This window comes from Triturus cristatus, chromosome 8, assembly GCF_964204655.1.
Source record: "Triturus cristatus chromosome 8, aTriCri1.1, whole genome shotgun sequence".
NCBI lineage: Eukaryota > Metazoa > Chordata > Amphibia > Caudata > Salamandridae > Triturus > Triturus cristatus.
The window spans coordinates 1,032,984,201-1,033,010,863 of NC_140591.1; the positions used below are offsets into that span (position 1 = coordinate 1,032,984,201).

At 42.8% G+C, this 26,663-nt stretch overlaps 1 protein-coding gene across 1 annotated transcript in view; it reads right to left on the bottom strand.

Annotated features, from left to right (window-relative positions):
• STS (steroid sulfatase) overlaps positions 1 to 26,663 on the bottom strand; it is a 2,058,867-nt gene that overhangs the window by 1,754,447 nt on the left and 277,757 nt on the right. The window contains exon 4 of the mRNA XM_085622589.1: positions 1,273 to 1,395. Within this exon, the coding sequence (XP_085478715.1) occupies positions 1,273 to 1,395 (123 nt within the window). The remainder of the gene's footprint in view (positions 1 to 1,272; positions 1,396 to 26,663) is intronic.

The window sequence follows — 26,663 nt, forward strand, 5'->3', positions numbered from 1 at the left end:
TTTCTTTAGATGCACATTATTGTGTAGTGTTAATCCTGCAATACCAGTTTAATGTACTGTTTATGAAGCCACACTGCTGAAAGAGCTTTCATGTTCCTGCCCTTAAACGTCATTATGGTGGATTACAATCTGCTCTTGAAGAGTTCATTAATCGATGCCAGGTTCAGGATTGGATTTGTGGTGACATAAGGGCCAGTTTGAAGGTGGTAATGTGGACTGATCTTCAAAGTGCATAGTTACAAATAGAATTTGCCCATGGTCGCAGAAGTACTTAGCTGCCCAATGAACCTACTGCTACTATATGCATAATGAATAGAATTATAGTTATGCTTAAAATGTTTTCTGAAGGTTATTTTTGCATAATTTGAGAGCTGGAACGTTGGGCTGCATTTGGGCTGATACTCGTTTATGTTGGGCTGAATTTTGGCTTATATTTTGACATCTTTCGGCTTGGGACTGGTCTCAAAAAGTGGAAGGGCATGTTTTATTCAGCATATCAGAATGTTTCTCTCACATTGCTGAGGAAAATATTTGTGATTTTTTTAAGAACGCACCCTCAATGTACCTTCTTGCATTCTTACCATACATTCCATCACGAAAACATGTGAGAAGACAACTTTCTCCCAAACAGCGTTTATCAAATCCCAGCAGAAAACATAATCGAAACGACCACAGTTCCTAAAATTAGCATGTCACCACTACAAATGAATTATATTATGACTAAATCTGTTAGCAATATTTCTATATTCACCTTTTAGGGACCATGAAAACCCGGCTTTCACTGCAACGTCTTTGTAAGAACAAAAAATGTAGCAACTAATCACTAAAAAGAATCCAGTTGTGCTTCTTCAGAACTTACACCTAAAAAGTACCATGAAAGCATGCCATCTAACAAAAAATTTATATAATTTCACCCAAATTGTGAGGCTCTGATTTTCAACAGCAGTGTTATCGGTATGGGGGTGTCGGGGTGCAGGGTGGGTCACTCCCAGGTCCTTATTGAACACAGTGGTGTAGGGCCATCGACTTCACTTCGAGCCCCACTGACTACACCCCAAGACTAACTACCTGGGAGTTCCTCCCCCTCCCTAGTTAATATTGCTTACATGGAAACCAAGCAATAGATTGGTGGAGGGACATATGGTAACTGGTTATGACCATATGGTGTCAGATCAAAATATGTTCATTCAGTCGTGATCAGTAATGGTATTTTCCTTGCACTACTATTTTCAGGTGGGGGTTGTGGTGTCTTTGGTAGGAAAAGGTACATACCTATGAGTCCTGTTGAATACCCTTCTTTTTTCAAAAGCTTTGCAAATGTTACTTCGTCTGCAGGAAGTCCACCAGAGGCAGCAGAAAATATATATACGCCCATTCTTGAACGAGACGCCATCCCTGAAATTAAACACAAAGAATCCGGTGAACAGCGCTATCATGTTTTAGTACACTTTTCATGTTTCTGTAACCATATATCGTCATGGTAACGTGCAAATATGTATTTTTATTTTATGTTTGATTTATATTTGTTATCTAATGTACAAACATTTAGTAACCGAAGCAGTACCCTCTCTAGCAACACAGATGTCGAAGCCCCGACATGCAAACAGATAGCGTTTCATTTGGCAAACAGGCCATGTTATTTTATATTGAATGCATCAGGACGCCCATCATGTCGATGTTAGATAACAGCATGTATCTATTTGTTAATTTACTGCCTTTCTCGACATTCTGATAGTACTTTATTTCCAAACCAACATTTGACTGTTCTAAAACTCACTTACAACATATTCAGTGAAAGAATACTGTCTTGTGATTTTCCGTTTTGCATATTATTTTGAAAATTCTTTGCAGCAGAAACTATTTTACTTGCCTCCTTTTTTGATAAGATATGACGAATACCAGCAGGTCAACACCCTTAACATCTATTTCAACGAGGCACCAGGACTGAAAGCTGATTATTCATCTAGCACAAGCCATCCATCAATTCACCACCTTTACAAACCCATCCTGAGTGAAAAGAAGAATCAGTCAGAAACTTGCTTTTCAATCTTTCCTGAAATATATTCAGGAGGGGGAACCCTCTCATTTTGTGTCTGAGCAGGCACGATGAAAAAAAGTCAGAGCATGTATGTAAAGGAGTGTTAAAGGTCTGCTAGGAGACAACAGGAAGAGTGTGTGTATGTCTAGCTGATGAAATTGTCAAGCAAAGGTCTGTTAAGTCTTTCTTTAAAATCTCATCACACTACCACAGCACTTCTTGGCTAAACACCAGTGCTACTACTTTTGCACATAGTTATAATAGTGATTACTTTTTATATTTCCACTTTTCATGTGTTACATATTGTTCATGATACTGTATATAGCAATTTAACATTAACGATCAACCTGGCAGTTCTTTTATTGTCAATAGAAAGCATACAACTTAGGGCCTCATTACAGTGTCGGTCGGAAACACTTCCAACCGACACCGTCTCGGATTCGGTTCTGACTGACTCATATTCGGCGGGTCCTCTTGACTGATTACGATGATTCCGAACACCATTTGGAAAGTCTCCAATTGACTTCAATGGGAGCCTGTGTTCCGACGACAAAACAGGAACCCATTGAAAAAAAGGGTCGATTGCGGTAAACCTTGCACCATGTCGTAAGCACTGTGCATGGTTTTAAAGGGGGGTTCCTTGGGTACGCACACGGGCCCCAATCGGAGGACCCAGGGTGAAGGTGCCTACGGGCCCACAAAGTCAGTTTCCGACAGCCGTTCTGTGTCGGACAGTCCGATTTGGAAAGGCTGTCCAAATATGACATTGTAATGAGTCAGTTGGAAACGCGGTCCATAGAGCTTTACGATTCGGCTTCGATCGACTCAGAGTCTCTGAATGCCAGTCGGAACCGATTCGGACTAACTGAACGGTTACCTTTCCATCGTAATCGGTCGGTCAGAAATGTTTCCGATCCGAAACATAGGTTCCGAAACTGTAGGAGAATCCGAATGCCATTCGGAGCCTTTCTGACTGACATCGTAATAAGGCCCATAATGTCTTCCATTGTCTGTCCAGCTGAGCACATTATTAATCCATCAGGTTAATGATGAATAGTGGCCAGAAGAAGCCCATTCATAGGCCAGTTAATCTGGCCTATGAATCAATGACGAGAAGGTATCATACTTCAACATGGTGAAGATTACAGGCCTGAGAAGGCAAAATCGGTGACAATATTTTATCCACTCAATGATCAGGCACTGTGTAAAGGGCAAAGGTGTTGGCTGTTCAGTTAACTACAAATACCTTCTGTATAGTAAACGAAAAGTGTATTATTGTATCAAAACCAAAAGTATTTTTTTTATTTCTTTGTTCAACAGAAGTGATTGCCTTTAGGGACAAGTGTATTACTAAACAATGTAAAAAGGTTTTGTGGGTGAATGCATTCTTACATACCATGTCCACTTTTAATACAACATTGGCCCAAGATTCTGTTTAGAATATCATAACTAAAAGGCATATGTGCTGGATCTTTCAAAATTGTAGAAAGTGAACTTTCATCTCTCTGTTCTCATGCTTCCCATTGTAGGATCATTTTTGGGGTAGCAGGGCAATCATGGAGTACTGGATTCCACTTGCAACACCGGAGCTTTTTAGCACTTGGATTCTGTGGCTTTTTTTTCTTAAAAAAACTAGAGACTGAGAAAAAAGATTCACGCCTGTCACTTCTAGTGAGTCATTATAGTCCATGTCACGGTGGTGCAAAGATTCAGAAGACCAGTCCCCTAATCTTCTACACCAGTGGTTCCCAAACTTTTCACTCCTGAGGACCCCCATTGAGTCACTACTGGAATCGGGGGACCCCCAACCAATTTGTATGATTTAAATCTCAAACATTAAAACTGTAATTCGAAGAAGAAACAACACACACGTGTGCACATCAAACAAAGACTGACTTGAATTACTAAAGATTTTAGATTTTTATATTAAAAATATTTGCAAAAATTGAAAAATACTAATGGGAAGGTTGGTGCTGTATCTTGCGACTAACTATTCATTGTTTTGTTTTATTTCACCGCCCAAGGCTCCTGCTACTTCCAAGGCTGAACTGGAAACCTAAAGCTGCGCTGGCAAATGTTGTCAGACCTGTCCCTGTACAGTACACAAGTGCAGCGAGTGAGCCTGACCACTACAAAGGGAGCTTTGGGGAGCTCTCCCCCAAGATAATTTGGGGGAAAATGGTGCATTTTACAACACATTTGTCATTATATATTAAATTGTATTAGCTTTTAAAGCATAGTAAACAATGACCTTACTATGCACCAGAATACAACAATCTTTTGTCAATCTTCAATGATTTACAATCTTCAATGATTCCCTCTCTACTACCCTCCAACAGTGCCTCTCATCTCTCCATAGCCCCACTGTCACATGTATTTAATTTATTTTATAGCACCTGTCATACCACTGTAGGGTGTAATAGCACTTTACATCACACACAATGAGAGACCATAAATCATATGTGTGTAAATCAGTGAATAGAAAATGTTACATAAGGCAAAGGGGACTACAAGGTGTAGGATTCACATGTCATCCATAATGGTAGGTATTTTTTAAGATGCTTGGTCTGGAGAAGCAGAAACTCAGGATTCAGAATATAACACAGGGATTAGCATTGACTTTAATAATAAGGATTTATTTCTACCCAAACAAACCTTTTTAGCAGCATCGGGATAATGAAAGACTGGGAAAAAGCATAACTTACTAACTTGTACTGTGCAGTTTGCATGCAGCTCTTTGATGGCAGTTCATAGCTCACTGTGCTAGACTACGGTTGGAACTTGTGAACGGCACAATAACAAAAGAATCTCTGTGGCAAAAGCAGGAACCCACTGAGCTATGCACAAAACAAAATACTGTTTTAAAAAAAATGCATGGTAGACCTTCTTTGTAGCAGGCATATTAACCACCAGCGCTTCCTAAGATGAGTCAAAGCTGCCACTGGACAAAACCTCCATCTCTCTACAGCAGGTACATTAATCACCGGAGTTATCTTGACACTTTTATTGCTACACAAAAACTGCTGATTATTCAAGGAACTTTGCAGTGCTTTTTAAACTGCTGCCTGGGGACCCCCTAGGAATGTGTCACGGACCCCTGGGGGTCCGCGGACCCCAGTTTGGGAACCACTGTTCTACACTGAAGCCAGGCTCCAAAATAACTTTATATATGAATGATCAGCACTCACTGTTGACTGTGTAAATTACAAATTAATCCATTCAACACAGTTCAATTTTTTTCTTAAAAGATTCCTTTATTCGTATATTCTTGTTCTTCCATAAAACTTTTTCTCCAAAAGTAGCCAACGCGTTTTGTCTCAAAGAGACTTCTTCGGGCTACAAGAATAGAGATAATACAAACATATCAAAATCAATATACAAAAAGAAAATAAAACATTCCTACACAAATCGCTGTTTATCATATATATTTTAACACTAATCAGTCAATACAAGTCGTTTCACAGTTCAAAGTTCAAAATGTCCTGTTATATGAGGTATAGTCGCAGTGCACACCTTATCGTCTTCATCAATCAATACACTTACTCATTACGAGTTATCTTAAAGAAATGGAGGCTATGTAGTTTGTAATCCAATAAACATAAATTTCCATAAAATGTGAAATTCCCGATTATAAGTGATATTTTTTTTTCTTACCGGTGAACTGAAAACTGAGCACTACCTACACACCTTTAGCCCTTTACTCCAAGGGTACCAAAGTCAAAAAATACATGGTTTACTTAGGAAAGTGGTGTGAAGTGGAAATTCAGAATTCAATGAAACAGATCATAACAATCAATAACTCATTGTCCAGCCAGCACTTTTACGTAAGAAAAAAAATAACTTTAATCATGGCACACAGTTAGAAGCAATGCATTTAATGCAGTGGGTAAAACTCACAGATACCTTGAAGAGATCAGAAGAGCAAAACACATTCAGGAGGCCCTAAAGGCTTGAGGGCATGGATTCCTTTCACTCCCCAGGTGATAGCCATTTGCTAAACAGTGGTCACAGTATAGTCACTTCCAATTTATAATGAAGCTACTCAGTTGTGTGTAAGAGGATGTGGAATATTTTTCTTGAGATATTCCATGTCTGGACAGGTCAACCCCAGGACCTAAATAAAAGACCCTCCCTAGGTCGCAGAGGTGATCTTGTTGACGCAGCAAACTACTGATTGTGGTTGTGAATCATTGTACAGACAAGTCACTACAGGCATAGTTTCTTTTGGTTGATCATAAACCTATGATCATGGTATCTATATTTTAAATCATCAAATTGTTACTACAAATCACAGGCAAATCTCTCTTTTGGGGGCACTTTTACTGGTTCCAGTTATTTCTTGCGAGGCTCTGCAGGCAGGTCTGTTGAATTCATGATACCCAGACACAAGCCCCAATTTGTGAAGCAAGAAGTCCTTACTTTGGGCATACTGCGGGGGAACCAGTGTCACAAGGAATCACCACATGGCTTTGCAGTACAGATCCTTCCCGTGTTTACAGTGGGTCATCTATAGTTCTCCCTGTGCAACTTTACACAACCTTTCTATCTAGGGAGTTTCCTTCAGGGAAAGCTAATTCCACAGTACACCTTCCGAGGAGTCAGTTGGCTCCTTCTTTCAAGATAACCTCAAGGCTGCTCTTCTTGGCATGGTGTATATCTTCCAAGTTTCTTATGAAGAAAATGGCAAAGGGGATTTAGCAGTCAGCAGCACAAATCTCTTTCGCAGTCTTCACTGGTGTGGAACCCCTGGTACAGCATGAGGAGAAATCCTGACAGACTGTGGGGATTCTTGACAGACTAACTGGGGACCAAGGATACTTATAAGAATTTTGCAGACAGAGAATGTATACCACAGGTTCAACTTGGGAAAGATTTCAGGCTGTTCCTGACTTTTGCATATTTCTCCCAGAGTGATCAAGCCACAGCCATGATCTTTTAGTGTCAGTAGAAAAGAAGAGAGGACACATGGGCACCCAAAAAAGGCACACAGAGGCATAGGCTTCCTAACATAGCCACCTGTCAACCTGTTATGGGTAACACTTCTGTGGGTGAATGGAGCAGAAGTCCCAAGTCCCTTTGTTCCAACACTTCAAAGGGACTTTCTGATCACTATAGAATCTGGTCCAGAACAAAGGATCTCACAAATATTTTAGAGAAGCCCCGCAGATCACACTGCTGTCTGGAAATTTCTCTCCAAACTCCATCCTATGTCCCAATCATACACCGGGGATCCAGAAGACAATAGTAGGTAGCTCTCCTGGCAGATGTCAGGTATAAAGGCTTATTCAAGTACTATAATCTGTGGCTACCACAGCTGTCAGTCCACAATTGCCTTTTGAGCTGAAGGTTGTCCCATTCACTAAAGGGTGCACCATTACATGCCACAGACATCGGCTCTGTTTGTACATATGTATGTTGCATTTTTATCACAAGAACTTAGTTAAAATGCAACCTGCGCACTGTGCAAGGTCAAAGGCAAGCATATAAGTGAAAAGCAATAGGAGAGGTAGCTGAGTTTTGTGAGCAGAAATGTATTGTTATTGCAATGTGATGTATTCTTCAGAGAGCGACGTCTTCAACTTTTTCCTAAATTGGAACAGCATTAGGGCCTACCATAATGGATATAGGATAATTATCCAGATCATCAGTCAATTGATGTAAATAGTTTTTTTTCTCGTTTTAACGCTTTTTAGTGTTCAGTTTGAGGGTGTCCAGGCTGTGGGTGTGCCAAGAGCCACCAAAGATGGTGACCTAGTCTGCAAAATAAGCTAGGGGAGATGGTCATGGTGGTTTTGCAATTGATGAAGCTGGTTTTGAAGAGGATGTGGGTGGCACACTAAGCCAATAGATTTCAATCAGAGTTGAGGGGTCCTGTGATCATATTTCTTCAGGCCTTGGATAAGAGGTGCTGCGGTGTGTAGAATGGATTTAAGAGCAGCAATGTGGAGTCTGGAGGCCATTAAACAGGGTCTGACCACCATCCAGATGCAGGAATACAAGGGCTCAAAACACAGGTCTGAGTTTGCTTTCTGGAAGAAACGGTTTCACATTCTTTTGATGAGAGAGCTGGTATCAGGCTGTCTTTGTGTTTTTTAGCAGTGTGTTCCTTGAGTATGAGGCTGATGTCCAAAGGAAATCCAAGTGACTTGGCATTCGGCGAAAGTGTTCGAATCTATCAAGGTTCACGCCAGTGAGCCAGGTTTTACTATGTCTTGCCTTTTGCTCTTGGAAAATAATAGCAACTCTCTCTTGATAGGTTCTGATTCAGGCACACTCTAGATATCCAGTTCTGGATGAGGTTCAGGCAATGTTTGAAGCGCTGGATATCTGGATCAGAGGAGACTTTCAAGTTGAGTTGAGTATTACTGACATACTCGTGAATTGTGATGCTGTTATCCCTACATGGAGCCCTTAGGGGCTCCTTGTAGATGTTGAAGTTGACAGGGCATCAAATGGAACCTTGGGGGACTTCAAGGGGAAAGAGATCTTTTGGGGCCTGGAGGTCAGTAGCGGTCCGTGGAGGGAGTTCGGTGGGGCAGAGAGGCAGGGTGGGGGAGGAGCAAGGTGGGGAAATGTAAACACCGGAATATGGATGAACGGAGGTAAGTACACATTTAAATAAATAAAACGAATTTCGTTGCGCGCGCAAAGGAATTCGTTTTATTTATTTAAATGTGTACTTTCCTCCGTTCATCCATACTCCGGTGTTTACATTTCCCCCTCCTGTCCCTCCTCCACCCCGCCTCTCTGCCCCACGGAACTCCCTCCACGGACCGCTACTGCTGGAGGTGTCCATGTGAACAAATTGGTCTTGGTTGGAAAAGTAGGAGATGATCCAGTTAAGCACATAGCCAGTGAATCCCTTTCGAGACTCCAGATTGTGGATAAAGGTGGGATGTCAACTGTGCCAAAGGCAGCTGAGAGGTGCAGAAATATCAGAAGGGAGGGATCATCTTCATCATTGGTCAGTAAAGTGTTGTCTGTGACGTGTACATAAGCAGTGTCAGTGTTGCAGCGTGATCTGAGGCCAGATTGGTAGTCGTGCAGGAGACTGTTAGCATTAATTTTATCGTGAAGTTGAGGGGAGACTTCTTTTTCAACTATATTGCTGATGAAAGGTACGTAAGCTTTAATTCACATTCCATGTCACAGCCGACACTCAGCATACACATAATTGCTGTGTGTGCTGAGACCAAATAATTTGGTATGGGGAACTCAGGGCAGGCACACACACTCTTCCAAGCAATTCAGGGGACCTTTTCCATCCTAACACCCATCATCTAAATAAATACAAGAATCTAGTAATAAAGTTATATTGATAATACAGATCTGGGAGCAAGATCATCATTGCAAGTTAGATCAGCTGTCATTTCAACAGAATGTCTAGAGATATCCATAACTTACCTCACAGAAAAATCACATTTTGATATGAAAACACATACGGAGTAGAACAATAAATAAATGCAATTGTGGGTTTTGCCTCCAAAATCTTAATTATTCCACGGTGGAATGAGAGAATATTAGGGATTAAACTGAATATACGGGAAGAAGATGGGGCCCAGCTGTCCGGAAATGAAAGCTGAATTTCAAGCTCCCTGTGTGTAAAATATTGATTATTATACTGAAACATTACCCTAATAGTCTTACAGTTTCTGATTACTTTAGCCATCAAGTGGCAATGAGACAACTATAAAGGCCTTATGACCTCCACACAAAACACTGTGACCCAGAATCTTGAAAAATTTGAAAATCTACCAGAGGTGCATGCTATTTCCAGAAGTTTCTGACCTAGATTTAATTCCCGAAATCCCCAAGCATATACCAGAGAAACTACAATTTTCACACATTCCAGGTTGTATGCCTTTTTGCCACTACCACGCGCTTGCAGATTATAGATATTTTTTTTGTTTTCATGCAGCAACTTCTTTTCCTATAATCTATAAATGGGAGGGTAGATCATTTTCAGTTCTCTACAATTAAGTTGGCTGTGGTTCTGCACGCGTTGCTGAAGATAGCCAGTAGCTTCACCCTTATCGTCCGATGGCTGAAAAAGCAGATCACTCTCCTGGTGGTGCCATCGAAGCTTCACCTGGTTTTTCTGTTGAAGAGCTCTCTGAAATATGAAGGTCCTAAAAAACATTTTTAAAATGGCCCTAGCATGGACTCTGTTCTTCACAATGTATTTGCTATGAAGAACGGATTGGTCCACAATATTAATTAGACTAACAATGCGTTTAACCACAGGAATCTCCCATTCTTTTGGCCTAGGACTTTACCTGTACCGATCATAGTAGTACGGTTGTAGGGGCCATCTTATGACACCATTTTGAGGTTGCAACGCCTGTGATTCACAAAGTCTCTGCAAAACAGTGTGTGGTATGTACAAATGAAACCCATACTGAATTGCAAATGACAGGGTTAAAGCAGCCCCCCCCCCTCTACTTTGCCAGTCAATATGCACAGCACTGATGATTTGTGACCTCCTCCACCCTGTAAATCGTGGCTCCCTGCAACAGGGGAAAAGAAACCGCTCCAGAGGCCCACTACGTGCTCCCTCTGGTGTCATTCACTGCTTGCAGATGGTTCACTTTGAAACAGCCATTTCCCTCTCGGGGATAGGGCTGATTTAAAAAAAACATTAGCGGGGAGTGAATGCAAAGTTATCTTTAGATATCTGCTGTCCTTCACAGGTCTACAACCTTGAGTTCACAGCAAGTCAGAAGAAGTCGCGAGAGGGCCCCTGATCATACATATCAATGAGGCATGAGTTTAGCAACCCTTGGCAGATGGACATCTGCGGATCTAACTGGTTAGCATGGCAGTCCAGTTGCACAACGGGCACATAGTGTGGAGAGGTGTGGTGCAGCAGCCAGGGCAGCTGACTTCGGAGCACAGGGCTCATGGTTCAATCCCCGGCTCCGGTGGCAGGTCCGCTCAGTACTGTGTGACTCCCGGTAATAACTCACTTAATTTCCACAACGGCCCCCAGCTCCTTGAGACCTGTAAGGGTGAGTAGTTTGCGCTTTACAAATATGGATTTACATTTATAGTTGCAAACCTGTCAATGTGCAAAAAACACTGACTAGTTTGCATCCTTCTTGTACATCAGACCCAATCTCCCTTATTGATACACTGCTAAACTGAAGAAAATATTTCTGGACAGCTTACTGCTCTGGGCCATATACAGGTATGTAATCCAGAGATAAATCACAATGTTTCTCTCCAACTACTAAAAAACAATATAATAACAATAGTCAAGTTTAATTGGCCCTCATGTTCCTTTCATCTGTATTTGATGAAGTCAATTATGTTCTGAGCCACTTTGCAAGAAAAGGGGGTACATCGAAAACTGCTGGACATCGGAATTAGCCTCCATACCATTGCATCTGCAGTGGTGCGGTATGGACTAAAGGGTGATCTGTCAAACGATTCTGATGCACAAATGGGGTGAGGCAAGTGTGCAAGTGAGCTCCGTTTTTAAACAACATTCATATATAAAGATTGAGTTCAAGGTGATATGACTTTCAATTTGGCATCTGAAAATGTGTAGGGAGTTTCGGTCAGGACACAGAACTAATAAAAACAAGCATTGGCATAGCCAATAGGTCTCGCCTTTGGGACCTTGTAAATACGTATAAGGTCCCAAAAGCGAGACCTATTGGCTATGCAAAGCGGCCGTGCAGCTGCGAAAGTGAAAAGGATCGTGATCGCGAACACGATCAAACATCAAAGCGGCCGTGCGCCTGCGAAAGTGAAAGTAATCGCGGTAAAGCGCGGCGCGCGCGCCCGCGCACATGCACTGTAGCTCTAGGCTGGCCTGGTAGCACTTTTTGGAGCCCTCTCAATAAGTCTTCGCCAGACCAGCGCATGCGCTGGGTCAGGCGAGACCAAAAGATGCTCAAATGTTTACATGATCTCAAGCGTTCATATGTTAATCATATGGGCCAAATGTACAAAGCATTTTTGTGCAATACTGTTTGTAATGTACTAAACCCATTTTAGGACTCTAATTGTTTTCCTACTCCAACAATGGGATTCGAAATTGTTATGGAATCGCTATTTGGAAGGAGAAGAGAACCTTCCAAATAGCGAATCCTATCTATATGTATCAATAGTTTAAGACCGAAATAACGTTGTAAACCACTGAAAAGTTACCGACCCCCAAGTTCGGATGAGAATTGTAAGAAATTGGGTTATTAGTTATGAACAATGCGAGTTTTTTACAAGTACAAGACCGCAGTTGTTGTTCTACTGGTAACCAAGTACCCCATTGTAGCACATGAGTCTTTCAGGGTAGTGAAGCAGAGCAGTCCAGGGCCTACTCAAGGGAGGTGGTGTGGGATAGTAACCCCAGTTTAATGGTATGCAACAACACTCAATAAATCATTTCCCAGTCCCTGCCTTTTCATATGAAAAGGAAAAGTACATTTATTACACATACGCTGCTAAATACCGCACATTAAATGGCAATTATATAGATTATGTAGATAATTATGTATCAGGTAGATGGTAATACTTTTGGTGACACCCTCATATCACATCACGTTACAACCCTTTTGGGGCCTGAACCCTATAATCACAATATCCCTCCTCCTAAACTACATACAATACCACAATATAAGAGGCTGTTATTACCAAGAAGGAAAGCTGACTAGCTTTTTCAGTTTTTCATCACATTAATAAACGCAGCCACATAATATAATTCAACCATACAACACCATTAAAATCAATGAAGAAAGTACTAATATGCATTGCACGTTCCAATACACCATTGAAGTCCTTATGAACAATATCAACATGAAATATCATTCAATGTATTGTGAAACCTTTATTACGATTTTCAACAAACCATTGTTTGTAAAACATGCATCCCAGGGTAACTTTTTTCTACTTCGACTTTGTTGCTTGTGCAGCTTCAGGGACAACCAACAGAGATGACCCCACTCCAGAGCCCAAGGGAAAGAACTCCAGCTCTAGGAGTGCTTTGAAGACAAAGCAACCCTCATCTGGGGTCAGGTGTTTCATCCCCTGGGAGAGACAGGATGATTTTGTGATATATTATTTGGGAGTCCGCTGCACTTCCTGCAGACCCCCAAAACACTCTCAGGGAACGTTACTTGTGACCCTGCCCTTCCTGGGCAGGGGAAAGAAGATATGCTAGTTTTCATCCCCTCAAGGGGAATCATGGGGCACTCCATTCTCCCAGCAGTAAATATTTAAAGAGCAGCTTTTCTGATCTTCACTGTTCATTCCTGCATGCCCCAGTCCTACCTGGGAAACCCATGGCTTATTTTTCTTGGCTATGGGCCACGGAGGGAGCCCCAAGGCCCCAGCTGGCTCATAACGCATGAGCAGAACCTCCAGAGTGGTGCCTAGAAGCCGGCATATCACTTAGTCTGCTCCAGCCCAGCAGGATCGATTTCTCTTTTGCTCCCACCTGTGGGTGAGAGCAGTGCATTTCCCCTGCCTGGAAGGAGCGCAGGTAGGGAAACATGATGCAGGGGTACCCACCGCCTGACACAGTCACAGGGGATGGCACCATGCAGGGCCCTGGGCTTGCTTCAGTCCCTGGCAAGGGCTCTCTGTGACTCTCCTGTGTTGCGGGGCTACAGTTAGTGATTTAAGGAAACAATTCAATAGTATTGGTGATATGTAGAACTCAATTAGATCCAAATATGAAACGTATGCAAGGACACAGGAGAGTGGAGGAAGGCATCACATTTTATTTAACATCATAAAATGGAGTCGCTTCCATTCCTACCATTTTTGCATTTTAAGAAAGTGTATATTGTATATACAGTGCTCACACATACAAAAGTGAGGGTGCGTGAAGTGAAGTGCTTAGTGACAATAAAAACATTTCATCGCATTGAGAAACAGGTCAAAAGAACCCAATTGGTTTAGACAATGTTTAGGGAACTTTGAAATTGTGGTCGACGGCGTTTCGATCTTAGTGAGTCAAGATCATCATCAGGACAATGTAAGTGCGAGCACGTAAGATCTAAATTGGGGGAAAAACAGTCAATTACTGATGTGTCCTAGATATGCATTAATTAACAACAAGGTGGTACGTTGTGGTAATAGCGCGATGAAGGCCTATTAAGAGGAGGCAACATCAAGGCAATTAATGTGATGTTGAGTTTATCGAGTGATCGCCAATTAGAACGATCATGTTGTTTCAGGGATGGTGGTGGTGCAGCCGTCACTAATTCGTGAAGTATTGGTGTGTCCAATATCAGGCGCGAGAGTAGGTGCAGCTGGCAGTAAAAGAAGGAGAGAAAAATTTGGCCATGCAAAACGATATTGAGCACAGAGTGAATAATGAGTCCAAGGCGCATGGTAAGCAGCGACAGTGGAGTGACGACCCCCGGTTAGGAATAATTGTGGTCGTGAACTGCTCAATGCAGGGAACGTGATCGGGTGTCGGGAAAGAGATAGTGATGTGCACAGACTATAAGAACTCGCAAGGGAGAAATAAACTTACTACGCGGGATCGTAGTGAAAGAATCCAAGGCCTGCAGAGATGGCTGAGGATCCCAAAAATTCAGGAGAACGTCCGTGTTGGCAAGGGCACGAAAAGGAATGAAACGTCCCAAGGGCGCTGGATGCGAAAGCAGGAAAGACGGAAGGGAAAATTAAATTAATTAAATTGAGGCGGGAAGCGCGAATATCCAGAGGGACGGCGTGAGTGGAGAGACTTACTTGTATGGACAATTATCACGAGAGTCAAAAACAACGGAGTGCAACCGTTATCAGTCTGTGTTCTGCGGCGTGTTATTAGCCCAAGGCGTGTGATTGACCCGGGAGTTGCTGCAAGCGAGAACGGGAATAGTGCAGTTAATATTCTATTACGGGGGTAAGGAGACGAATAAGGGGCAGCGTGAGAGGGCAGACTTACTTGGCAAGAAGAAAATTCGAAGGTGAATGAATCACATCAGGAGCGCGCTGGCAGCAGTCCGAAGCGTGCTGTGAGTGCGTTCGTCAATGGGAGATATAGACACTTAGGGAGGAAGGCGCATGCGTGAAGCAGCGCATGTGTGGACCGAGAGTGGTCATTTCGTATAAGCGGAGTGTAAGGGCAGCCATGTTGAGTGAGGGATGGTGCACACAATTGTATGTCTTGAAAAAGCATTGCATCTGTATTCAGGGGTAAACAATAGACAATTCTGAAACAGTATGGATAAAAAAGGACATTTCTACAATAGTTACTGTAAATTATGTTAGCTTGTAGAAACATGCTGCATACAAGGACAAGGACAACGTATTCAATGATAGAGATGGAGCTCTATTGTCACGCGCATGAAGGCAGAGACAACCTGAGTTCAGAAGCTTACAGTATCATGTTCCACTCATCAATGGTATTTAGACCATGTTCGATTGAGCGACAGTTAAACATCCATTTGCATTCAAGTCTGTTTAGAGTGAGAGTCTGGTCACCACCTCTGCTGTTGGGGTGGAGCATGTCGATCACTAGCCATTCAAGATCATTTTCAGTGTGTCCTTTTTCAATGTAATGGTTCACCAAAGGGGCTGTTATAACCCGGCAGCGTATTCGGCTCCTGTGTTGTCCGATTCTGGCTTTGATTTTTTGCGTTGTCTGGCCAATGTACTTCAGGTTACATGGGCATTGAATACAGTAAATTGCATTTGTGGAATTACAATTGGAAAAGAAATTAAGGTCATGCATGCTAGTAGCGTATGGAAATACTTTGGTGTTAGTTGTGAAAGGGCATGCAGCACAGTTCCCACATTTGAAATGACCTACAACTGGAGGTAATCCAAAAAGTGAGTGGATTCCATTGTTTTTGGGTATTGGTCTCTGTGCCCTAACTAAATGATCCTTGATATTGCGGGCCCTCCTGAAGGAAAATAGTGGGGCTTCCTTAGTGATGTTAATGGATGTAAGGAGTGGCCAATGTTTCTTAACTACTTTAGTAATGCTGTTCATAGCCGGCCAGAAAGTAGTTACACAGGTGATGCGTGATAGGGTTTTCTTGGGTTTGGGTTCCAGGAGTATCTCCCTGTGAGAGTACCACGCTCTCTTCATGGATCTTTTTACTAGGCGTCTCGGGTATCCTCTGTAGAGTAGTTTGTCCTATAGGATATTGGCCTCTTTAAAGTAGTCATCTTTGAGTTTACAATTCCTTCTAATTCGAAGGAATTGTCCAAAGGGGAGTCCATCTCTGAGTGCTCTGGGATGTGCACTCTTGTAATGTCAAAGAGTGTTGCGCTCGGTGGGTTTCCTGTATAGAGTGGTGTATAGGGTACCTTCAAAGTGAATAATAGTAACATCCAGATAGTTTATAGAGTGTTTACTGGAGTCATGTGTGAACTTAAAATCCGGTTGGCAGTTGTTGAGCCAAAGGTAGAATTCATCGAGTTCTAATTTTGAGCCGTGCCAAATCATAAACACATCGTCGATGTAGCGATGCCAGCTTTTAATTTTATTGCGGTGTGGGTTGAGTTCATTGAGGATGAATGTCCTCTCTATTTCATCGACGTACAGGATGGCAAAATTTGGGGCAAAAATTGCACCCATAGACGTACCCTTCCTTTCTCTGTAATATTTCTCATTGAATAGAAAATAGTTTTCAGAGAGAGCTATTTCAAGGAGGGAAATGATGAATTCGGTCGGTACCTTGTGTGGGCGAGGTCTGTTGTTTAGGTGTTTTTCAATGACTTCTTTGCCTTTATCTTGTGGAATGTTTGTGTAGAGTGCTCGATGTCTAGGATGACCAGATGCTCACATGAAGGGTCAAAAGTCTCCTTTTCAATTATGTTGATAAAGTGTGTGGTGTCTTTGACATAGGCAATTGTGTTCGTAACTATGTCTTGAATAAAAAAATGTATTTATTTATTTATTTATTTATGGGTTTTGTATAGCGCCCGAATCACCCCATACGGGGTATCTCTGCGCTTTAGACTGCTGATTGGCCACTGAGGAAAATATAATTAGAAAAGAAGTGTTTTCAGTAATTTCCGGAAGACCCCCAATTTGGTACATTGGCGAAGATGTAATGGGAGGAGATTCCAGTAACGGGGTGCCAGATAGGAGAACGCTTTACCTCCCATCCGGGCTAGTTTGATGCGAGGGATTTGCAGGTATGCAAGTTGGCTGGATCTCAGTAATCTAGTTGGAATGTATCTGACCAGTTTCCGAGCAAAGTAGCCAGGACCCAAGTTGTGCAAGGATTTAAAAACCATGCAACAGATTTTGAATCTGACCCTCTTTTTTATGGGGAGCCAATGGAGGTCGTGAAGTAAAGGAGCTGAGGGGGTCCTGGGAAGTGCGTTATTTACTAATCGGGCAGCGGTGTTCTGGACCACCTGCAGTTTGCATAGAGATTTTTCTTTCGCTGCAATTAACAGGGCATTGCAGTAGTCCAATCTACTGATAATCAGTGATTGAACCAAAGATTTAGGGGTAGATAAGGGAAGAAAGGGGCAGACCTTACGCAACATGCGGAGGGTATGAAAGCAGGTGTTGGCGGTACTGTTAACATGTTCTTCTAAAGTAAGATCATTGTCCAGGCATACACCCAGGTCTTTTACAACATCTTTGGGGGATGGGGCAGCACCCAATTCCTCTGGCCACCAACTAGGGGACCATCCTAGTTTTGCCTCTCCAAACAACATGATTTCTGATTTGTCAGAATTTAATTGTAAATAGTTTTCCCTCATCCAATGCGCAACTCCTTTCATGCCCTCAGAAAACAAGTCCAGGGTAAGCGGATTTGCTTTGTCGAAAGACATCAAAAGTTGCGTATCATCGGCATAGGATATGGGGTCGAACCCAAGCCGTCTGAGGTATCCTGCCAAGGGGGCTACATAGATATTAAACAATGTAGGGCTCAAACAAGAGCCCTGAGGAACCCCCTTGCTGATCCCGGTGGTTGACGAGCTAAAAGGACCTAGATTGACAGTTTGCGTCCTGTTGGTCAGAAAATCAGTCAGCCAACCAAGCGCTTTACCTCTTACACCCATCTCCTCGAGTCTGGTGATGAGGACCTGATGAGATATGGTGTCAAAGGCAGCAGACAGGTCAAGCAGGACCAATAGCACTGCCTGACCCTTATCTGCTGCCATTCTGATGTTGTCTATGACCTCCACTAATGTAGTCTCCGTACTATGTTTTGGACGGAAACCGGATTGTGATTCGTCTAAGCATTGGGAAGATTCAATAAACGCGGATAGATGTTTGTTGATGTGTTTTTCAAGGAGTTTACTGAGGAGGGGGAGCAGCGAAATGGGTCTGTAATTGGTATAGTCCTCCGGTGACAGTTTCGCATTTTTCTTAATAGGAATGACCTGGGCTGCCTTCCACTCCGCCGCAAGAACACCATCCTTTAGTGACTTATTAAGGATAGCGCAAATAGGACTGGCGAGCGAATCTGACAAAGTGGCTGTAATTTTGGCAGGGATAGGGTCTAGTGGTGAGCCAGATTTGGTACTTTTTAGAAGAGCAGCAACTTCCAATACCGTGCATGCAGGGAAGGTGTCAAGGGTGTGTAATGTCTCTTTGACGGGGATGGAATTTAAGGGCTGACTGGGGCAAGGCCTACTAGTCAAGGTAATTTTTTGATATATGTTTTCAATTTTCTGAGACAAATAATTTGCTATATTGTCACAGAGGTATTGTGAGGGAGCAGCATCTGTATTACAAGCCTTGGGATTAGTAAACGTATTTAATATTTGGTAGAGTGTACGAGAGGAATTTTCAGCATTGTCAATCTCAGTCGCAATATGCATTTTACGGGCGAGCCTCAAATTTTTGTGATAAGCTGTTAGAGCATTTTTGAATACGACTTTATCATTTTGATTGTGTGAGAGGCGCCAGGTCCGCTCCAACTTTCTGCAACGGGATTTCTCTGTTTTCAGAGTAGGTGTGTACCATGGGGCTTGCACGCGTTTAAGAGGGTTCAGTTGAAATTTAGATGGAGCTAATTGATTAATAGCTGCTTCGAGGTTGGCATTCAAAGCTGTAACATGGTCATTAATATCGTCCAACTCATTGAAACATGGCGGGTTAAAAAGGTCCTGAAAAGATTGAGGAGTAACTCTACGCCACTGTCTAAAGACTCTAGGGAGTCTGTTTTCATGTCCTCCTAACTCCTGTTTGCTTAAGATTGAGAAGTCCACCAAATAATGGTCAGACCACTCGAGAGGAGTCGTCGCATTGTAGCGGATGTCCGAGGAGTTGGTTAAAATAAGGTCGAGCATGTGCCCGGCCTGGTGAGTGATATTTGTATTTATAATGCTCAGACTTAGAGTAGATAGGTCTGCTAATAAGGAGAGAGTTTCCTTATTGTTCGTATTTTCTCCCTGGACATTAAAGTCCCCAAGTAATAGAAAATTATTCGTGGAAATTGCATGCGGAGAGATTATTTCCAGTAATCGACAAGAGAAATTAGTTAAAGGTCCAGGTGGTCGATAGACCAAGGCGCCTTTCCAGCAGAATTGTGAGTGTAAATCAATTCTGAAGATCATAATCTCCATCAGATTAGTGCAATGCTGTTCTATGATAGTTACTTTAATAGGGTCCTGAAATATAAGAGCCAGGCCTCCGCCTGCCCTGATAGGCCTGTCTTGCCTTAGAATGCTATAGCCCTCAGGGAGAGCGATAGCAATATCAGGATTGGAATGAGGCTTCGTCCACGTCTCAGTTAAAAATCCCATGTGGGGATGATTGGAGGCCAACAAATCCCAAATATTAATGGCGTGTTTGGGTAGTGAACGTACATTGGCCAGGAAGCAATTCCAGGTTAAAATAGATTTAAGTATCGCATTTGGAGGCTTTAGTTGGGAAGGTGGTAAATTGACATATTTGCCTAGGGGTTCCAAAATGGAATCACAGCCCGAGAGGATTGGTCTGCCTGGAGGGTTGCTAGGGTCTTTATGTACCTTTGGCAGTGTATAAAGGACTGGGGTTCTAGGGTTTCTGTTATTCAAAAAAAGGAACTCATTATGGCTGATGTAACCCGCATCTTCTGCAGCCCTGGTAGATGTTAGCATTAAAGTTTTTATGTCATTAAGGGGGTTACGATTGAGTGGTTCATAGTGAGTAGTGTTGTTAAGTTGTCGCATAATCTCTTTGTCATAGTTGGACTTGTCTTGGATCACAATCCCGCCACCTTTGTCACATGGTTTGATAATGATATCTTCTGCATTTTTTAGAAGGAGAAGACTTTTCCTTTCTTCCATGCTTATACGGGACAAATTTGGGCTGGTTTCTTAGTTTTTCCAAATCCTTCAGAACGAGGTGTTCGAATGATAGGACTTCCGGTGGTAAAGCTCCCGTAGGTGGATTGAAGGTAGATTTAGGTCGTAGGCCCGTGGTGTCCCAGTTAGAGGAAGTGTCTCTGTCAAGAAAAAAGGCCTGTAGTCTAATTTTCCTAAAGAATTGGAAAATTTCTGTCTGTATCTTAAACCAGTCAGTTTTTCAGTAAGTACATAGGAGAGTCCCTTATTGAGGAGGGAGATTTCAGTGGTCGCTAATTGATGACTGGAAAGGTTAAAGATAGGAATGTCTTCAATGGGTTGCGTACTAGGGATATTTTCAATGAAGGACTCAGTTAGTACTGGTAACCCCATTGGTAGAATTTCCGTCGTGTCTGACGTTCCCCTGGTTGGAAATTGTACCTCTGTTTGTTCCTCCCTCTCTCTGGTTGGAAGTGTTGGCCTCTCCCTAAAAAATTCGGAGTATTAGGGGCTGAACTCGGTCCTGCACTTTGGTCAGATGAATCAGAATCTGCAGAAGAATCAGAGAAAGTGACTGGTTGTTTATTTTTAAACCTGCCCCAAGTGCCCGCTTGTTGTCTTTGTGGAAACTGGGGCTGAGTGAAGTAGTCCTCCCTAAGGTATGGGTAGGTTTTTTCTTTGCTATAGTTTTTGATGTCTTTTGTTACTTTGGTTGATTTCTTGTGGTGCTCAAATTTATGGAAATCAGAGATAGTTTTATCTATCTTTTCAAGGATTGACTTAGCGTCTGCTAGGCTATCTAGTTCCAAAATGGCTTTCTCAAGTAATAGTATCTCTTCAAGTTCTTTCTTACTCTGTTCGAGCGCGGTGTCTATACCAAGGACCATCCAGTGGCGTGAGCATGTTGTCCCTATGTGTGCAAAGCCATTTTTGAATTTGGGGTCCTGTAGGAAAATGGCTGGGGTGTTGCGCATCTGTAGCCCTAGAGGGATAATATCTGCTTTGAGATACTCTGTGAGCATGCGCGCATGCAGTTCTGTTCTAATATGCTTTTTTTTAAGGTTCTCTAGTTTTGTTATTTTATCTGTAGCAGCATCAGTTGGCGCAGTTGGGGCTGCTGCTGATGTTTGGAAAAGGGAGGGGCCACTAATAATCCTCGCTATGTAGTCCTCTGTGTAAGTAGGAGCTAATGGATTTGTCATTATATAATCAAAATAAGGGAAACAATCGATAAGAAAAACCACACGAGTGGTAAGAAAACCCTTGCAGTGTAGCCACTGCTCATAGGATATGTATGAAAAACAAGGGAACCCCTCACGAATGTGACCTGGGGTAGAAGATAGTTCAAAAGGACAATGGTCTGGTGAGGTCAGAGATCCTCATGTAGCGGGGCTACAGTTAGTGATTTAAGGAAACAATTCAATAGTATTGGTGATATGTAGAACTCAATTAGATCCAAATATGAAACGTATGCAAGGACACAGGAGAGTGGAGGAAGGCATCACATTTTATTTAACATCATAAAATGGAGTCGCTTCCATTCCTACCATTTTTGCATTTTAAGAAAGTGTATTGTATATACAGTGCTCACACATACAAAAGTGAGGGTGCGTGAAGTGAAGTGCTTAGTGACAATAAAAACATTTCATCGCATTGAGAAACAGGTCAAAAGAACCCAATTGGTTTAGACAATGTTTAGGGAACTTTGAAATTGTGGTCGACGGCGTTTCGATCTTAGTGAGTCAAGATCATAATCAGGACAATGTAAGTGCGAGCACGTAAGATCTAAATTGGGGGAAAAACAGTCAATTACTGATGTGTCCTAGATATGCATTAATTAACAACAAGGTGGTACGTTGTGTTAATAGCGCGATGAAGGCGTGTTAAGAGGAGGCAACATCAAGGCAATTAATGTGATGTTGAGTTTATCGAGTGATCGCCAATTAGAACGATCATGTTGTTTCAGGGATGGTGGTGGTGCAGCCGTCACTAATTTGTGAAGTATTGGTGTGTCCAATATCAGGCGCGAGAGTAAGTGCAGCTGGCAGTAAAAGAAGGAGAGAAAAATTTGGCCATGCAAAACGATGTTAGGGAGCGCATGAGGAGGGGACTAACAGAGTGAATAATGAGTCCAAGGCGCATGGTAAGCAGCGACAGTAGAGTGATGACCCCCGGTTAGGAATAATTGTGCTCGTGAACTGCTCAATGCAGGGAACGTGATCGGGTGTCGGGAAAGAGATAGTGATGTGCACAAACTATAAGAACTCGCAAGGGAGAAATAAACTTACTACGCGGGATCGTAGTGAAAGAATCCAAGGCCTGCAGAGATGGCCGAGGAGCCCAAAAATTCAGGAGAACGTCCGTGTTGGCAAGGGCACGAAAAGGAATGAAACGTCCCAAGGGCGCTGGATGCGAGAGCAGGAAAGACGTAAGGGAAAATTAAATTAATTAAATTGAAGCAGCTGCCCTGATACAACTCGATCTTTCAGCGGCTTTTGATACTATGTTATACAGTTTACTAATGAAAAAAATTGCATGAAATTGGATTTCAATCCAAAGCATTGCAATGGTTTAGCTCTTTTCTAGGAAATAGAACTCAAACAATACAGCTTGGCCCTTTTAAGTCACGTCCCCAGACTGTTAAGTGTGGAGTCCCACGGGGCTTCTCTTTGGGCCCGACACTCTTTAATATTTAAGTGTCTCTTCCCTAGCAAAGATTGTGAAGAAATGGGGTTTTGACATTTATTCCAATGCGTATGACACACAGCTGGTGATATCAATCGGAGAAAGACATGAAAATACCAGAAATAAGCTGGCAAACCGCTTATCAGAGACTGCAATTTGGATGTTAGATCACTGCCTCAAATTGAATGCAGAAAAATCAGAGCTTCTCTTTTTGGAAGGGGCAAACTTGACTTAGGATTCCTCATGGTGGCCAAGCTCATTGGGATCTGCACCAGAGCACAAGGGAGTAGTGAAAAATCTGGGAGTACTTATTGATAATTCCTTATCTATGCAAGATCAAGTTAAGGCCACCTGTGGCAAGTGTTGTGCCACGTTAAAACTACTAAGGTGACTTTTTAAATGGATCCCAGTCAATTGGAGGAAAGCAATAGTCCAGGCCCTCATAACAAGAAGGCTGGATTATGGGAATGGACTGTATGTGGGTATGGCAGATTATCTGTTTGCCCGACTTCAAGTAACGCAAAATACAGCAGCCAAACTGCCAAGTAACAAAGACAGATACAGTTCTGCATCAGCTTGTCTAGCGAGGCTACATAGGTTGCCCATGCATCCAAGAGCGAACTTCAAATTGCTCTGCCATGCGTGCAAAGCGCTGTATAAGACGGGCCAATAACCCTATAAACCAGACTGGAATTCTACACTCCTCCTCACCATCTGAGATCACGAAATCTTGCATTGGACAAATAAACATAGATGAAAAGAGTTAGAGCTGGAGGCCACTCCTTTCCTCATATAACAGCTGTTCAGTGGAATAAACTACCTTTAGAACTGCATCTTAAAAAAGACCATTTTAGATTCAGGAAGAAATTAAAAATGTGCCTGTTTACAATATAGAGAAATGACTTTACAAATGACAGCTTGCTGTTTCAGTGCCATGATATCCTGCAGAGGATGATTGATGCGCTTTACATAAACCCCCTAAATAAATAAATAAGTAGGCAGTGCTCCAGAGGTCCACTGCTATCTCTGAAATATACATTTTCCAATTTGAATGCAGTCCTGTTCCTTTTGAAGAAAATGGCCTGAATTTAACAAAAAAGATTAATTTTTGAAAGTCAATTACAGACATAGTGGTCTGCTGACCCTAGTAGACCAACATCACTGTGATGGCCTCCAAACAATGGGGCCCATATTGGCAACCTACCTCATGAATACTAATTAGGCAGGTCAGATTGAGATTCACTCAGATTCTGAATTTTCAGAACACACCTATGGGAACACAGCTCAGTTTGGACAATTACTTTTTATTTGCAAAAATACTAGCCGCAAATTGCTACCAGTACTTTATGAGTGGTAAACAGTACATCTGGCCCATGGACTGTGTGACCTTGTTACAAATGAAAGGAAATCAAAGGCTAAGTTTGTGTTTTCACACACCTAGGCTATATAAATCAATCCATGTCAGGAATTCTCCATTGGAAAGTTTTTGGTTTTCAGATATCTTGGTATTTATTTTAATATATTTAACCAGGTCACAATAATTTGCAGATGAAGTGTAGCTTCACAAAAAAGGTAAATGGCAGAAATGTGAAATTCGATAAAGCCTGATTCCCATACATTGAGTGCTAATGAGGCAAAATCAGTTACCAACAAATGACTTGAGTAGATAACATTTTTTTAAAGCAAATGTGATCACTTTGGGACAGCTTGAAATTTGTGAATCATGGGTGCAGCTTCGGGAGGTGGAGGGGGCGGGGTAGTCCAGGGGATTGCTGCATGCATGACACCCCAAGTCTTTCTTGGATGGCAAAAAAAAACCCTTAAAGGGGCATGGCTGCTTTTAAAAAAAGAAATGTTGACATCCTTGGAATGCGAAGGGAAGGATAGGGGTCTTTTGCCACTCACAAGCTTCCATAATTGCAATTTCAGCCATTTGTAGGGGCCACAAAATGCCTCCTGCATCATTAATATTCATGAGACATCACGTTTTGTGACCTCCTGCAAATATACATTTTAATCAGCAACAGACACGTACATCAATTGCAAGGCAAAACCTACTAGATTCCAACCTACCTTATCAAACACCAGAGCCAAAGAGAACTGAGGGGTTTTTGGGTACACCCCCTGCCAAACAGTGTTGCCCTGGAGACAACAGTGATTGTTTAGATGTATGCAAAAAATATTTTGCTAAGGCTCAGGATTAATACCCTTCCACTCATTTGTAATGTAATACACTAGGGGGCATATTCACAAGGAGCTATCGCCAAATTGACTGCACTTTATCGCAGCCAAAGTCGTGATAAATTTACCTCCCCATTCACAACCTGGTGCTAACAGCACACAGCACCAGTTTACCCGCGATAGCAACCGCAAAAAACATCGCCACAGAAGCCCCCCGCAACTATCGCTAATGAGAGGCAGAGTGGGCGTTTCCGTGCCAAAAGCCACGACAACACCACACCTCAACATTCTCAACGACCAGCCAGATCTGCAATAAAAACACAAAACAAGGCGTGTTAGCACCAGGAAATCTACACCTGCTCTGACCTGGTGTAAAGTCGGATGGCAGCCTGCACCACAAAAGGGAGCACAGCCCAGGGCCACATCGGAAGGGCAACAGATGCCATGGAGCCACCCATCATGAGGCCGGGACACCCAAGAGGGCCACAACACCCACTGACACCACCCCCAGGACCACCCCTCCCTGGCACCCCCCGACCAAAGACATGCCACATCAGCTACACCTAAACATGTACAAAATAGTCCGCCTGACGTCGCACAATCACAACTGGTGACATGCATGTGTCGACAAAGAATGAGCAGCACACCTTCACTTTCGAAGCAACAAATGAAACTTTATTAAAATTAACACAATCCGTAGGTCCCAGCCTGCAAGACAAAAAACATGATGAGAAGGTGTGTCCGGCGCACATCAAAGGACAGAGAGAGCGAAGGAGAGAGAGAAAAAAAGAGAGGGAGAGAGAGAGAGAGAGAAGAAGAGCAGGAGAGAGAGAGAGAGAGAGAAGAAGAGAGGGAGAGAGGATGAGAGGGATGAGAGAGAGAAGAAAACAAGGAGAAAGAGAAGGAGAGAAGGAGAGAGAGAGAGAGAGAAAGAGAGTGCCGCCTCTGCGCACCCAGACCACACTGCTCACCTGCTGCCACCGGTGTGTCTCCAACCACGTGCCGGTATGTATAGCAGAGCAAAACCAAAGGGGATGATGGACGGAGTGTTGAACAATGCAAGCACTCACCGCCAGTCAACTGATCTGGGTTTAATCCATCATCATTCTTTAGCTCACTCCGCCACCCCAGATCAGACATGGCCGTATGCAAATCAATCTGAGGACCTGGTCTGGCAGTTCCATGGGGCACAGGGTCAAGACTGATTTGCATATGGCTGGGTCCAAACTGGAATGGCATGGTGAGCAAAAAAACGATGGATTTAGGACAAGATCTCTGTACTGGGGTGAATGTATGACATTGTTCTGCGTTCTGTCCATCAACAGTTCTTTTTGGTATGTATAGCAGGTCACCAGGTCACACATCTGAGACAGAGCTGTCAGCTGAGACAGAGTCCAGATACATGACTGGCACAGTACACACACTTGCACAAGACAACATTGCCTGCCCGCCCATGCACACCCAGGCAGAGGCAGTCCAACCCATGCACCCCACCCATGCACACCGAGACCTCACTGCTCACCTTCTGCCACTGAAGTATAGACAGGAGGTCCCACCACGT